This window comes from Penaeus japonicus, unplaced genomic scaffold (assembly GCF_977035675.1).
Source record: "Penaeus japonicus unplaced genomic scaffold, GWHDUDI00000001_assembly GWHDUDI00000026, whole genome shotgun sequence".
Classification (NCBI taxonomy): Eukaryota; Metazoa; Arthropoda; class Malacostraca; order Decapoda; family Penaeidae; genus Penaeus; species Penaeus japonicus.
In genome coordinates, this window is record NW_028234428.1 from 9246277 (window position 1) to 9261243 (window position 14967).

At 41.5% G+C, this 14967-nt stretch overlaps 1 protein-coding gene across 2 annotated transcripts in view; it reads left to right on the forward strand.

Annotated features, from left to right (window-relative positions):
* The window catches only part of LOC122264616 (dual specificity tyrosine-phosphorylation-regulated kinase 1B), a 52970-nt gene continuing 38003 nt past the window's right edge, over nt 1-14967 (forward strand). The window contains exon 1 of one of the 2 annotated variants that reach the window (XM_043033616.2): nt 1-1399. In XM_043033616.2, coding sequence (XP_042889550.2) covers nt 1204-1399 — 196 coding nt within the window. In that variant the 5' untranslated portion in view covers nt 1-1203. The remainder of the gene's footprint in view (nt 1400-14967) is intronic. The other variant, XM_043033615.2, reaches the window with a different exon arrangement.

The window sequence follows — 14967 nt, forward strand, 5'->3', positions numbered from 1 at the left end:
GCCGAGCGCTCAACAAGCCAGTCAAGTCCGCTGCCATATTTGAGGAGTGCGCCCTAACTCTCCTCTGATCGATTTGCTCTATTATCGCGCTAATTGTATACTGTGTGGAGTATACGTGTGGTATATACAAACGAGGAGATACCGTCGGCAGGATATACACCCAGGAATACATCCAAGAACCTTGGAAAATAGGATAGCAAGCATTTAACGTGAGGATTCAAATAATGGTGGACTAACTCCCTTCATGTTTTGACGGGAGAAGTCTCTTGTGTGGTGTTTATACGCGCATTGTAGCCTCGAGTGTGATGATCCACGAGTTTAGAGTTTGTTCGTAAGTGTTACGAACTCGGAGAGGAAGAGAGAAGGGAATTATCAGTGTAATATTAGTGTTTTGGGCGAGTGTTTTGACCCTTGTGGGCGCGTCCATTATCGCACGCGGGGGAGGACGCTGACGAGACTCCCTCAAAACGTAAACAAACTGCGTTATCCTTAAAAAAATACTTCGTGTGTTGGAAATGAATGCAATTTTCAATGACACCCAACAAGAAATCGTCATTTAAAGGACCTTTTGACACTATTTCTTCGAAGCCAGATTGATTACGTCGCAGAAATAGTGGAATAGGAAGGTGGTGCAGGAGAGACCTGGAACATCCTCCAGGCAGGATCCAGGAGAGCGGAAGACTGGCTCGAATGCTTTTATTCAGCTGCTGTTTTGTCTTTAGTACAGCAATATGCAGGAGGATGAAACAGCCATTATTGCACATCCACTGGTTTTAGTTGCAAGGGGAGCAAGAAGGCGGAGGAGTGTGGTTTTATTACATGCATGGATTGTATGATTAGGAGTGAAGGCTGTCCAGTTTTAACTCACGGAAGAGATACATATCACAAGAGTTTGCCAAAGCTCTAGATGCTCTAAGGAATATTCTTAAGAAATTGTTGTGTTGGATTTTGGTATTTTATAAGAACTAGTTGGTAATAACTGAGAGCATAGCTACAGCTGTGATTGCATGTGACTGTGATTGAAATTACTAGATTTTGGACCGAAGGGGTGAGCGAGGGGTTGCGCCACCCAGCGAGATATCCAGGAGCTCCCTGGGTAGAGCACAAGAGATCCGTTTGAGCCTGGCAGGAGCCGGGATAGCGAGCCTTGGGGAGTGCGAGTGCAGTGGTGGGGCCGGGCCGGGCCATGCAGGCGGGGGTGCCATGGTGCTGGTGAGTGGGGGAGGGGGGGACGGCTCGGGTGCCGCAGCAGCTGGTGGGCGTGTGGGTGGGGCGGCCGCGGCAGCCCAAGCCATGGACAAGGCCTGGGGGGTGACCGTGGCCCCCCCGAATCAGCACAAGCGCCATGACCCCTGGCACAAACATGAGCTGGCAGACAAGGAGAGAGCCAAGCAGATGCGTAAGTATTGTCTATTTTATTGTTACGGACTATGTCTGGACATCTTGCATGTCTTGAGCGAGTAAGGCAAGTTCCTTTAACAAAGAATCAAAATTGGTAAATTCTTCACCTATTGTGTTTAAGGTTTCAAAGGAATTCACCACTTAATTGTTTTACCGCAAAAGCATGAATTTTGTAGAATCAGTTTAATGGCTTTATTCAGAGTTCTCGTTTTTTTGTGTGGCCGAGTAATGTCACAGAGTGAAAAATTAAAATATCAAGACAAATCTCTTGCTCGTAGCTTGCCTGAATGCTCAGCTTTATTCAGTTGTATTAATAGAGTCAGTGTAATAATTGCACTGATCTGCATATTTTATAAAATAAGAAATGACACAGAGGAACAATTAATGCAAACAGTAATACAAAGAATGCATTTCATCCCCTTATCTGAGAGGTCAGTTGCTGATTCAGGAATATGATTTTCCCATGAGTATTGGGAAAGGATTGAAAATATATTTTATTCTTGAGTATTCTTAATATTGTATTACATTGCAGTTTGAAAATATGTTTCAGAAAAAGGAAAGGTAATTGTTTAAAATAGGTTTGCATGAGGTAATGTCATACCCTTCACATTTTATGCTCCAGTATTGGCCAACAAACCTCCCAACTTATATCCAACTAGATAAAGGTTGGACTAATTCATTACTTGATAATAGATTGTCAGGTTTGTCTTTGCTGGAGCATAGAGGGCAGAGACCATGGCATCGTTTAGGCAGTTGTGGCCTTACAATTACTTGCTGCATTTGTTTTTCGTTTTTGTATCTATAGCAAAAAATTGTTTCATGTAGTTTTAGTGTCCAATACATTAATTTTCTAATATGTTTGTGTGGTACTATTCTGATCATTTGACCCCCCCAAAAATTGAATTAATATTTATCCATATCACTTAGATTTTCCTTTGAGTATATACTGCCTTATTTAGTCTGGACATATGAAGTGCAATTGATTGTGCTAACCTTTGGATTTGGCATAGCAATGTCAAAGGCCTTGTGGAGGTTCAGAGATCTTACAGGTATATTATTTACAATTTGGAGAAATATACTTCCCCTATCAGTCTCTCACCCCTCGCTATCTGTACCCCACCCATTCTTTCTTCCATTTTCACATAATTTATTGTTTTCATCTTGACAAAAGGATTTGTATGTATTTATTTATATTTTATATTCTGTTGATGCAAACTTTGATTTTATATCATGCCATTTTACACGTTTATTGTTTTTCCTCTCATTTTTCATCAGTTTACAGTATTTTGTTCTATTGCATGCTCTTTGCACCATTTTTGAATGAATGAAAATTATATAATCTGCATATTTTATGTAAATGGTTATTTATATATTCTCCTCTGTTTTTCCTGCTTTCAGATGACTTGGCATGATTGCATTGCATTAAACTCAAATACAAAGAAAGTGAAGAAGATTTATTTAATCTGTTAAACAGGAACTATTAAACTAACAATAATGATAGAACAATATAGGCAAATTTAATATATGCAGAATAATCATATACAAGCAATGAAAAGAGCAGATGCACAAAAACATACAAACATGAATACACACTCAAAAGCATATACGCATATGCAGGAGCATACAAACATGTAAATGCACAAGCATACACACACTTGAACACCATAAAAGCACACACACACAAATGTGCACTCAAAAGCATACACATACACACATGCACAAAAGCACATGTACTAAATCATCCATGCACATACATACAACTAACACGTTCAAGAAACATGCACACACGGATACTTACAGGCAAATGCACACACATAGGCACAGGCACACACACACACACACACACACACACACACACACACACACACACACACACACACACACACACACACACACACACACACACACACACACACACAGCACACAAATGGCACACATGTAGACGAACACACACACATGTACACATATATGTACACACACACACACACACACACACACACACACACACACACACACACACACACACACACACACACACACACACACACACACACACACACACTCACACTCATACACACGCACATGTATACACACACACATGTACACACATGTATACACATTCGTACTCCCACTCATGTACTCCCACTCACACACATACATAAATACGTCCACTCACACACATACAGTTACACACGTACAGTCACATGCATACACTCACACATGTATACACACATACACATGCGCACACACACACATGCAACATACACATGCAACATGCACACATACATGCTCACACACACACACATGCACACATACATATATACATACTTGTACACATATATCACACATACAAACTCATGCATACACACCCGCGCACATGGACACACGTACATTGACACACATGTAAATACACACATGCATGCACATGCACATGCACACATGAACCTACACACATGCACATGCACACATGCACCTACACACACTCACTCATACACATACACACTCACTCATACACATACACAGTCACTCATACACACACATACATGCAAGCATGCTTGCTCACACAGACACACACACACCTGCACATGCACCTGCACACACACACACACACACACACACACACACACACACACACACACACACACACACACACACACACACACACACACACACACACACACACCTGCTCACACACACACCTGCACATGCACACACACACCTGCTCACACGCACCTGCTCACACACACACCTGCTCACACACACACCTGCACATGCACACACGCACCTGCACATGCACACACGCACCTGCACATGCACACACACACCTGCACATGCACACCTATCTAAACACACACCTGCTCAGACATACCTAAAAACACACACATGCACACGCACACATACACCTGCATACACACACCTGCACACACACACACACCTGCATACACACACCTACATACACCTGCACACACATACACCTGTTTACACACACCACACACATGCACACACATACCTGAACACACACACCCTTGTACATGGACAAACTGGCACACACACTCGTAAATGGACAAACTGGCACACAAATAGACCTTTGCACACACCTGCACACAAACACACATAGACATAGACATACGCCTGTGCCTGTACGCCTATATGCACACACCTTCCCACACATTTGCCCACAGACACACACGCACATGGACACACACACTTGCACACATACACATGGACACACACACTTGCACACATACACATGGACACACACACTTGCACACATACACATGCTTGCACACACATACACATGCTTGCACACACATACACATGCTTGCACACACATACACATGCTTGCACACACATACACATGCTTGCACACACATACACACACTTGCACACACATACACATGCTTGCACACACATACACATGCTTGCACACACATACACACACTTACACACACATACACATGCTTGCACACACATACACACACTTGCACACACATACACACACTTGCACACACATACACACACTTGCACACATACACACTCTTACACACATACACACGTGCACACACATGTGCACACACACGCTTGCACACACACACGCTTGCACACACATGTACACACATGTACACACACACTTGAACACACAAACACATACGCACACTTGCACTCACACACACTGGTACACACAGTAGCATACGCACGCTTGCACCAACACGTGCAGACACACATCCCCACACGCAGACACACATGCACACACGCGGACACATGCACACACGCAGACACATGCACACACACGCACACATGCAGACTCACGCACACACTGACCCTCATGCACACTTGCTCACACACATACACTTGCACACACTTGAACACACTTGAACACACAAACACACATACACACACATGTACACACACACTTGAACACACAAACACATACGCACACTTGCACTCACACACACTGGTACACACAGTAGCATACACACGCAGACATGCATGCACACATACTGGTACACACAGTAGCATACACACGCAGACATGCATGCACACACACGCACACACTAACCCACATGCACACAAGCAGACACATATGCAGATACACTCGCACACGCACACACTTGCTCATGCACACTTGCTCATGCACACTTGCTCACACACACTTGCTCACACACACTTGCTCACACACTTGCTCACACACTTGCTTACACACACTAGACGCATATATGTACACATACATGTACACACACTCAAACACACATACTTGCACACACACACTTGTACACATTCACACTTGCACACACTTGTACACATACACACTTGCACACACTTGTAAACATACATACGCACACACTGGCACACATACTTGTACACATACACACACTCGCACACACACTTGTACACATACACACACTCGCACACACACTCACACTCGCGCACACTCACAATCGCACTCACACACTTGTACACATACACATACACTTGCACACACATTTGCACACATACAAACACTTGCACACACTGGCACACATGCACACTCACTCTTGCACACACCCACACACAAATGTATTCACATATACACACACAGATATACACACATTTATGCACACATGTACACACACACATATACAAACATATACACATGTACACACACACACATACAAACATATACACATGTACACACACACACACACACACACTTGCACACACACTTCCACACACATGCATACACTCACATTACACAAATGCATACACACATACATACGCATACATACACACACTTGCTCAAACACTCACCCACATACACATACAAGCACATGCATTCATACAAGCACACACACTCACAAATGTACACAACACAATCATGTGCATGCAATATCACAAGCATGCACACATACCTGCTTAACTATAACATACACACACCTATGATACACACACAAAAGTACATGTAGACACATGAATACACACAAAGCCACACACATACACATTCAATAACTTGCATGGCTATAAACATACACACATACAATTACTCATATGCAAATAAACACACCACTAGACACACACACTCCAAACACAAACACACACTCAAAACACACACACACACACACACACACACACACACACACACACACACACACACACACACACACACACACACACACACACACACACACACCACACACACCACCACACACACACACACACACACACACACACACACACACACACACACACACACACACACACACACACACACACACACACACACACACACACACACACACTCACCACACACACACACACACACACACACACACACACACACACACACACACACACACACACACACACACACACACACACACACACACACACACACACACACACACACACACACACACACACACACACACACACACACACACACACACACACACACACACACACACTCACCACACACACACACACACACCAACACACACAAAATATTGTGGTATATATTATCTTTAAAAATTGTATTATTTGTGCTCAATCAACACACGCGCGCAACACACGCGCGCAACACACACAACACACACACACACACACACACACACACACACACACACACACGCAACACACACACACACACACACACACACACACACGCAACACACACACACACAACACACACACACATGCAACACACACACGCAACACACCCACACACACACACACACACACACACACAACACACCCCACACAACACACACACACACACACACACACACACACACACACACACACACACACACACACACAACACACACACACACACACACACACACACACACACACACACACACACACAACACACACACACACACACACACACACACACACACACACACACACACGCAACACACACATACATGCAACACACACACACACACGCAACACACACACACAACACACACACACACAACACACACACACACAACACAACACACACACACACACACACACACACAACACACACACACACACACACACACACACACACAACACACACACACACACACGCAACACACACACACACACGCAACACACACACACACACGCAACACACACACACACACGCAACACACACACACACACGCAACACACACACATACACGCAACACACACACGCAACACACACACATACACGCAACACACACACACACGCAGCACAAACACCACACACACACACCACGCGCACAAACACCACACACACACACCACGCGCACAAACACCACACACACACGCAATACACACGACACACACGCACTCACACGTACCACACTCATACACACACACACACACACACACACAGATGCACCACAAACATGCACCACACACACACACTCACTCACTCACTCACACTCACACATGCACCAGACTCACACACACGCACACGCACCACACTCACACATGCACCACATTCACACACACACCACTCACATGCACCACACACACGCACACCATACGCACACAAAATATAAATATTGTACTATTTGTGCTCAATCAGTGTAGCAGATTTCTAAAGCATGCTATTTTAATTTCAAATTTCTAAATCCTATTTCAAACGGTCTTTAGCCCTCCTGAGACTGTCCATATCTTAAGATGTTCAGGCTTTGCTGGGCATCTTAACCCACACAGGACGGGTGGTACAGCATGTGTACCGCGCATTCAAAAGCCCAGTTGCCGGACGGCACAGTATTGTGCCAGCCATTCAATTGATTTAGGCCTAATAATTCGAACGCCCCGGCATTTGGACATTCAATGCTAGAATTCCCCCGTCGGGGATGGGTTAAGATGTGTGTTCTATTATTTTCTAGACATATGAAAATGAATCTGTATATGATGTTTTAACAGAGATACTATTTAGCATTTGGTATGATAGGTCATTGTAACTGAAGGAATGAATAATGTAATTTCAAGCTAAGGAGAAATGCAGTACAAAAGCGATCCCAACATCTGGAAAATGCCTGCTGTGGAAGGGTTAAATCACATTACTGATAATTGAACTTTAATGGTATCAAGTGGAGAAAGGAGACATATACTAGCCTGTAAATTTCATTATTATTATTGTTGTTGTTTTGTTATTGTTATTGTTTACATGCTAGTTTATTTGTTTTGGTATATATTTTATTTTATTTTTATTTTCTTTTTTTGGTGGGTGGGGTGGCAACTACATGAATTAGAGAAAACAAATTAATGTCCGAACATTATAATGTGATTCATATTTGCATTACTTTTGTTTTGATATTCCATGTAGGTTATACAATGCTTTTGTTAGAAGGAAAAAAAATGATTGTTTATTTGATCTTATTTTATTTCTTGGAGGCTTCCCAAGTGCAATGATTTTTTTTTTTTTTTTTTTTCTGTCTTTGAGACAAATACGTTTTCTAATACTACTTTGAAGCCTATCTTAGTTTTACAGGTTTTAGTGTTATCACACATCCGAGACTGGCTGCATCTTAAGATGTTCAGCCTGAGCTGGATATCTGAAGATGTTGTGTTCTCTTTTATTTCTAGACTTTTATTATGATATGAGTCCTTATATGATATATTAGCAAAGTGATACTAATCATCATTTGATAAGATACATTAGTTACGTAACTGAAGGAATAATGGCTTTAATCACTCATATTTTTTGATATACTGATTATTTTCTCGATGTTGGTAAAATTTCATCCCTGGCATACCTTTAGTTCTATCTTATGTTTTAAACATTTTTGTTTCCTTTGTAGTTTCTCTTGTTGTTTTAATGCATTGTCTTCGCCAACTATTTTTCTTTCTCTTTATTTTTGTTGTCCATATTTCAATTTTTAATTGTTTGCTCTTTTCATTGTCCTTTTGCATTTTCTTTGCTCAGTCATTATCCTTTATTAGATATTCTTCAGGTTTAACACCAACACACAGGTGCTTGCACATGTATAACCATGCACCCCCCCCACACACACACACCAAAATATACATACACACTAACATGTACACACACAAAATAGCACTGTTATCTTTATGAAAGAGTATAAGAATTATATATAAGAATTGTGAATATAAAGGCATCATACTTACAATGAAGAGGTACCACATATATGTTACTTACTCATTATGATTAAGTAAAGTATCTTTAATTAGTGAGAACAAAACATACACTAAAGTGTGTTGGGGGTCCTCACATTATCTCCCAGTTATTAAACAGCTTTTAATTTTAATGAGCAGTTTAGGAAAATCTGGTGGAGTTGCAGCATTGCATAGGAAACTTAGTCTGTCAGTTACTATGTTTGTGTTTTGGTTGTGAAGTCCTTTAAATGTAAACACTTGAGAAAAAAAAAACTGATGAAAGAATGAATGGGAGGTTTGTTATTTATGTAGAGCAGGTAAGAATTATGTAGTATTGTTTATTATGATATCATCATCATAGACGGATGGGTCGAGTACGACCCGCTGTGGCCCCCCGGGTGATAAGATTATTATGAAATACTCCACTCTTATTTTAACTGTTTATTTACTTTCTTGTATTTCTATTTGACTAAGACTGATGAGATAAGGAGAAATGATTGCACTAATAACTTAAATGATGATACCCATTCAGTTTTGATAATTTTGAAAAGAACAAGTTCTGTTTCAAGTTACTCTAGCTGTGTCATAGCAGATGGTATACAGTGGCTTCTTCTTCTTCCTTTTTTATTTAAGTTAATGAAAACTATTTAACCCGTCTGCTATTTTCATAGGGTTGGACCACTCTTGTACTGCATTTTTTCCTGTAGTTAAAGTTTAACCATATATTCTTGCAGATGTGGAACTAGAGCATCATATCCATTGCTAATTAATATCACTTAGCTGATATATCAGACATAGACTCACATTTCCAACCATAAGTCTAGAAAAATGTTTAGAAGACACACTGAAAATCTTAGGATGGGGCCTGTCCTGGTAGGGTTAACATCTTTTGAGTTTCATTTCTGTTTGAGATACAAATTTGGTAAGAAAATGTCTCTAAAATCTTTCTTTGTTTATTTGGGCAATGAGTTAAAAGGAATGTAATTGATGATTGAGGTTTGCTTATTTATTATCATTATTAATAGTAATACTAGTACTAATTTGTATTAATATTACAGTGTAGCTGAAATGTTATATGTTTGTAAGTGCGAATAACGTGATTTTCATTTTATTTGCTCCAGAGTTGAGTTAGACAAAGGGATACACTGTATGCAATCCATACTACATATCAAGCATCACATGTATAATGGGGTATCATAGGATTAAATGAATAAGGAAATTATTAAATGCAGAACTCACTAAAGAAATGCAACTTGAAAAGGTGGAACATTCAGTGAAGCTCAATAAAGGCATTCCCAAGCAAGTCAGGGTAATGTGGATGAGAAATCATCAATGTGAAAAAAGTATTTGGTTAATCAAAATTCATTCCTCTGTGATTTATGTCTTGGGTGAGATATTCAACATTGAAAGTAATGGGTACTGTATTGTTTTTCGTTTTTCTTTTGTCTTTAACTATTGTGTATTCCGTGTACACTAATTTTTTTTGTTTTGTAAGATTTTTTTTTGTATTGAAGAATTTTTTTGTCAGACATCCATTTTTTAATGCTTTAATATTGTTTTATCATATTTGTGTGTATGTATATAAAGTTTGTTAGACACTCACCAGGCCATTTTTTTTTCTTCTTCTTTGTCATCTTCTTATTCAAATGTTCATTGAAACATAGCAAAAGAAGGGAAACAGATTTTACGAGCTTGCATCTTCGACCCACCATGACTCCTAAACAGATTTGAAATTCAAACATGAGGTTATAAGCCAAAGTACTTACGTGCTCTTCATCTATGTTTTTTTATCTTCATTATGTATTTTTGTTGGAAAATGTAGATATTTTTATTAAGAGTATGTATGTCCATAGTGAAGTAGTTTTTTGAGTATGTTAGTATGATAACAATGACTATCATTACTGTCCTATTATTATGATAATAATTATTATTTTTAATATTATTATAATTATTATAGCAGCTTAGTATGAATTTACTTTTTATGATTGTGACTTTCAGTCATAAATATATATTTAGCTTTGAATTGATATAGATATGAGCAGATATTTATGAGCAGCATGAAGCACCTACCAGCGAATATTTATTTAAACTCATCAAGTCAACAGAAAGAGAAGACCAAGGATATAGTAAGGTCAGTTTTCCGAGATGCTTTTTGTGAAGTGATCCGCGTTGTTTGAGGAGAGTTCTCTCAATTGTGGCGAGCGTAGAAACGGATTGAAAGGATTGATTGGAAAGGAAAGGCTCCACAACGCAAAAGATGGCATTGGCGCATTTCGCACGGAGGCTTACCATCGAGCCATGTCCTTTATCTTCTATCGGTAGGCTTTCCGTTTTCCGTTTTCGTACATAACATTTTCTGTCCGAGTTGTTTACCGCGGGATCCTTGGCGTCAAGTATTCGACCAGTTCGTATTCCAAAATTTAGAAGATTTCGAAAAAAAAATGGCGAATGTTGATTCTGGAGATAGTATCGTTAATTATTTGGATAGCAGCCGAGATGCGCGACGCACCAGAACAGCTCATGGGATGGGATGGGATGGGGCGGGGGGCGGGGGGCGGGGTGCGGGGTGGGGAGATCATCCAGTAAGGCTGTCTTCGCTGTTGATACTCAATGACCCCGGACGGTTAGGCCTGCGGGTTTCTTTCCGTTAGTGTCGTGTTATCTTTGCACTATTTTTTTGCATTCTCTTTTTAAGATGCATTTAAGTACACTTGCATAAATATGTGTTTGTATTTTTTATATGGATGTATAATATAACGCATATTTATATACTTTTTGCATATCACAAGCACATGTAGACAAGCTACTTGTATGTAACAGGAAGGAGTGACGCAAGGTGATGCAATATCACCAATTTTATTCACAAAAATTTGTGACTTTGTTTATCGGCAAACAAATGTGGGAGTAAGAATTGATGCAAAGGCAAATTTTACGGTTTGGTGTAAGGTTCTTAAAGGAGGAATAACTTGAATGAATGCCAGTATACAAGGGGAAAACAACGGATGTGTTGGAAAGGACATTCAGAGAACAAATAGAATACAAGGTACAAGAATTTATTCGGTTAATCAGAGAAGCACAAGCATGCACATAATAGTGCACTCTATTATTTATATTACACAGAATGCTTGAATGAGCGATGGTTATAGAATAAAAGACAACGTAAAAATAATCGAAGGAAATACGCTTTCAGTGAGAAGTGCCACAAGACGTTCATTACAAGATCAGCAATCGCCGCCCCCCTTTGACCGCCCAGTGACGGGTGTATTTCGACAACGAAGGGGGGGGGGGTAGCAATTAGATGATAGACTTTAAGAATGGAGGTGTGTGTGTGTGTGTTTGTGGGGGGGGGGGTTGTTTCGGGATTAGCGAATAACTTTTATTTATTTATTTATTTATTTATTATTATTATTTTTTTATTATTAAGTGTTGTTATGCACTTCGGGACCGAACGATTATCTTTGGAAGTCAAAGTGACGGCGAGGGTGTTGGTAGTTTCATCGGAAGGTCGAAGACTACCTTTTTTCCAATCGGGTGACGAAGGGGGGGATAGAAAATGCGACTTGCTTACCTTGTATTCGTGCACGAGGTTACTTTTAGGCGAACTTGTGTATGCACACACACACGCTCACACGCGTCTCTCTCTCTCTCTCTCTCTCTCTCTCTCTCTCTCTCTCTCTCTCTCTCTCTCTCTCTCTCTCTCTCTCTCTCTCTCTATCTCTATCTCTATCTCTCTCTCTCTCTCTCTCTCTCTCTGGCATATATATATATATATATGTATGTATGTATGTATGTATGTATGTATGTATGTGTGTGCGTGCGTGTGCGCGCGTGCATGCGTGCGTGTGTGTGTGTGTGTGTGTGTGTGTGTGTATGTATGTATGCGTGTATTCATGTATGTATGTATGTATATTATATGTATATACACATATACATACATACACACACACACACACACACACACACACACACACACACACACACACACACACACACACACACACACACACACACACACACACACACACACACACACACACACATACACACACACACAGTGTGTGTGTGTGTTTATATTGCATGCATGTATGTGTTTGCGTGTTTGCATGTATGTGTATGTATGTATGCATATTTATTTGTTTATACATAATGCATATACAGGCACACACATATGTGACTTATTCGAATAGCAAGCTTTAGCGGTGACTCCGTCCAAAAAGGGAGAGATGCGGTTAAATGACGGAGCGTTTAAGTTGAAGAACGACCAAGGAGGACCGCGCCGGTGTAGGGATGCCAAACTGTTGGTTCATCTTTAATAATCGAGCTGCTCAGCTTGGTGAGGCCCTGGCTGTTAAGGAGCGAGTGGTAGCGGCCAGCCGAAAAAAAAAGAAGAGGAAAAAAAAAAAAGGAACGGAAGAAAAAAGTCTAGGGTTTGTTCTGCACATAGATGCGTACGCGCGCGCTCGGCGACGCCCCCGCATACGTTGGTACAGGCGTCGCGGTACAATCGGTGGGGGGTGGGGGTGGGGGGTTGTCCTGTCGCCTCTCGTTACGTTGAGCTTATTCGTCCCTCGTCAACAACACGGAGGGCGTGGTTGGAGTTTCGTTGACCAAAGGGATGGGGTGGGTGTGGGGTGGGGGGTGGGGGGGGGAGGTTCTGCTGAGGGCGAGCGAGAGCCGTCCGCATGACTGAGGGAGGAGAGGGTGGACTAGACCAGCCGCCCAAAATCCAAACGGCCAAGTCGGTAACACAACGACGCCCGCAGGCTTTTCGCCGGTAGACAAGAGTTGTGATTGTAATTATGGTCGAAGTATCGGCTTAGGTTAGGATTTTTTTTTTTTATCGTGACAGATTAAATAATAGTAGTGTCAAACTTGGAGGTGGAAGTCGAAGATGGTGGTGATGATTATAAAGACGATAACGGCACTTAAAAAATTAGATTGCGAAAATTCGATTTTAGTGTATATTTAAGTTTGTGTCTGTATAGGGTGATTTGCGTTACATGTCTTGCGTGTGTGTGGCCTGCACGGTGAATCGGCGTCTCGCTCTTTCTTCTGCCGGTTCTTTATCTCTCTCTCTCTCTCTCTCTCCCCTCTCTCTCTCTCTCTCTCTCTCTCTCTCTCTCTCTCTCTCTCTCTCTCTCTCTCTCTCTCTCTCTCTCTCTCTCTCTCTCTCTCTCTCCCCCCCCTTTCCCTCTCCCTCCCTCTCCCCCCCCTATCTCTCTCTCTCCCTCTCCCTTCCTCCCTCCCCCCCTCCCCTCCCTCTCACACACATTATTTCTTATCTGTGTCTGTAATAAGTGATTTTGAACTTGTTACTGGAGTTCAGTTGCAAAATGGGATTGAAGCTTGTCTTTTATTTCGCGGCAAGGCAGATGACTGGCTGGTCACAAAGGGTCAAGTGTCTTGTTAGCAGTCGTGCGAATTGGGGGGGTAAGAGGGGGCAAGCGTTTCCCGCAGCGGGTATCGGTAGTCCTTCGGCCGGTG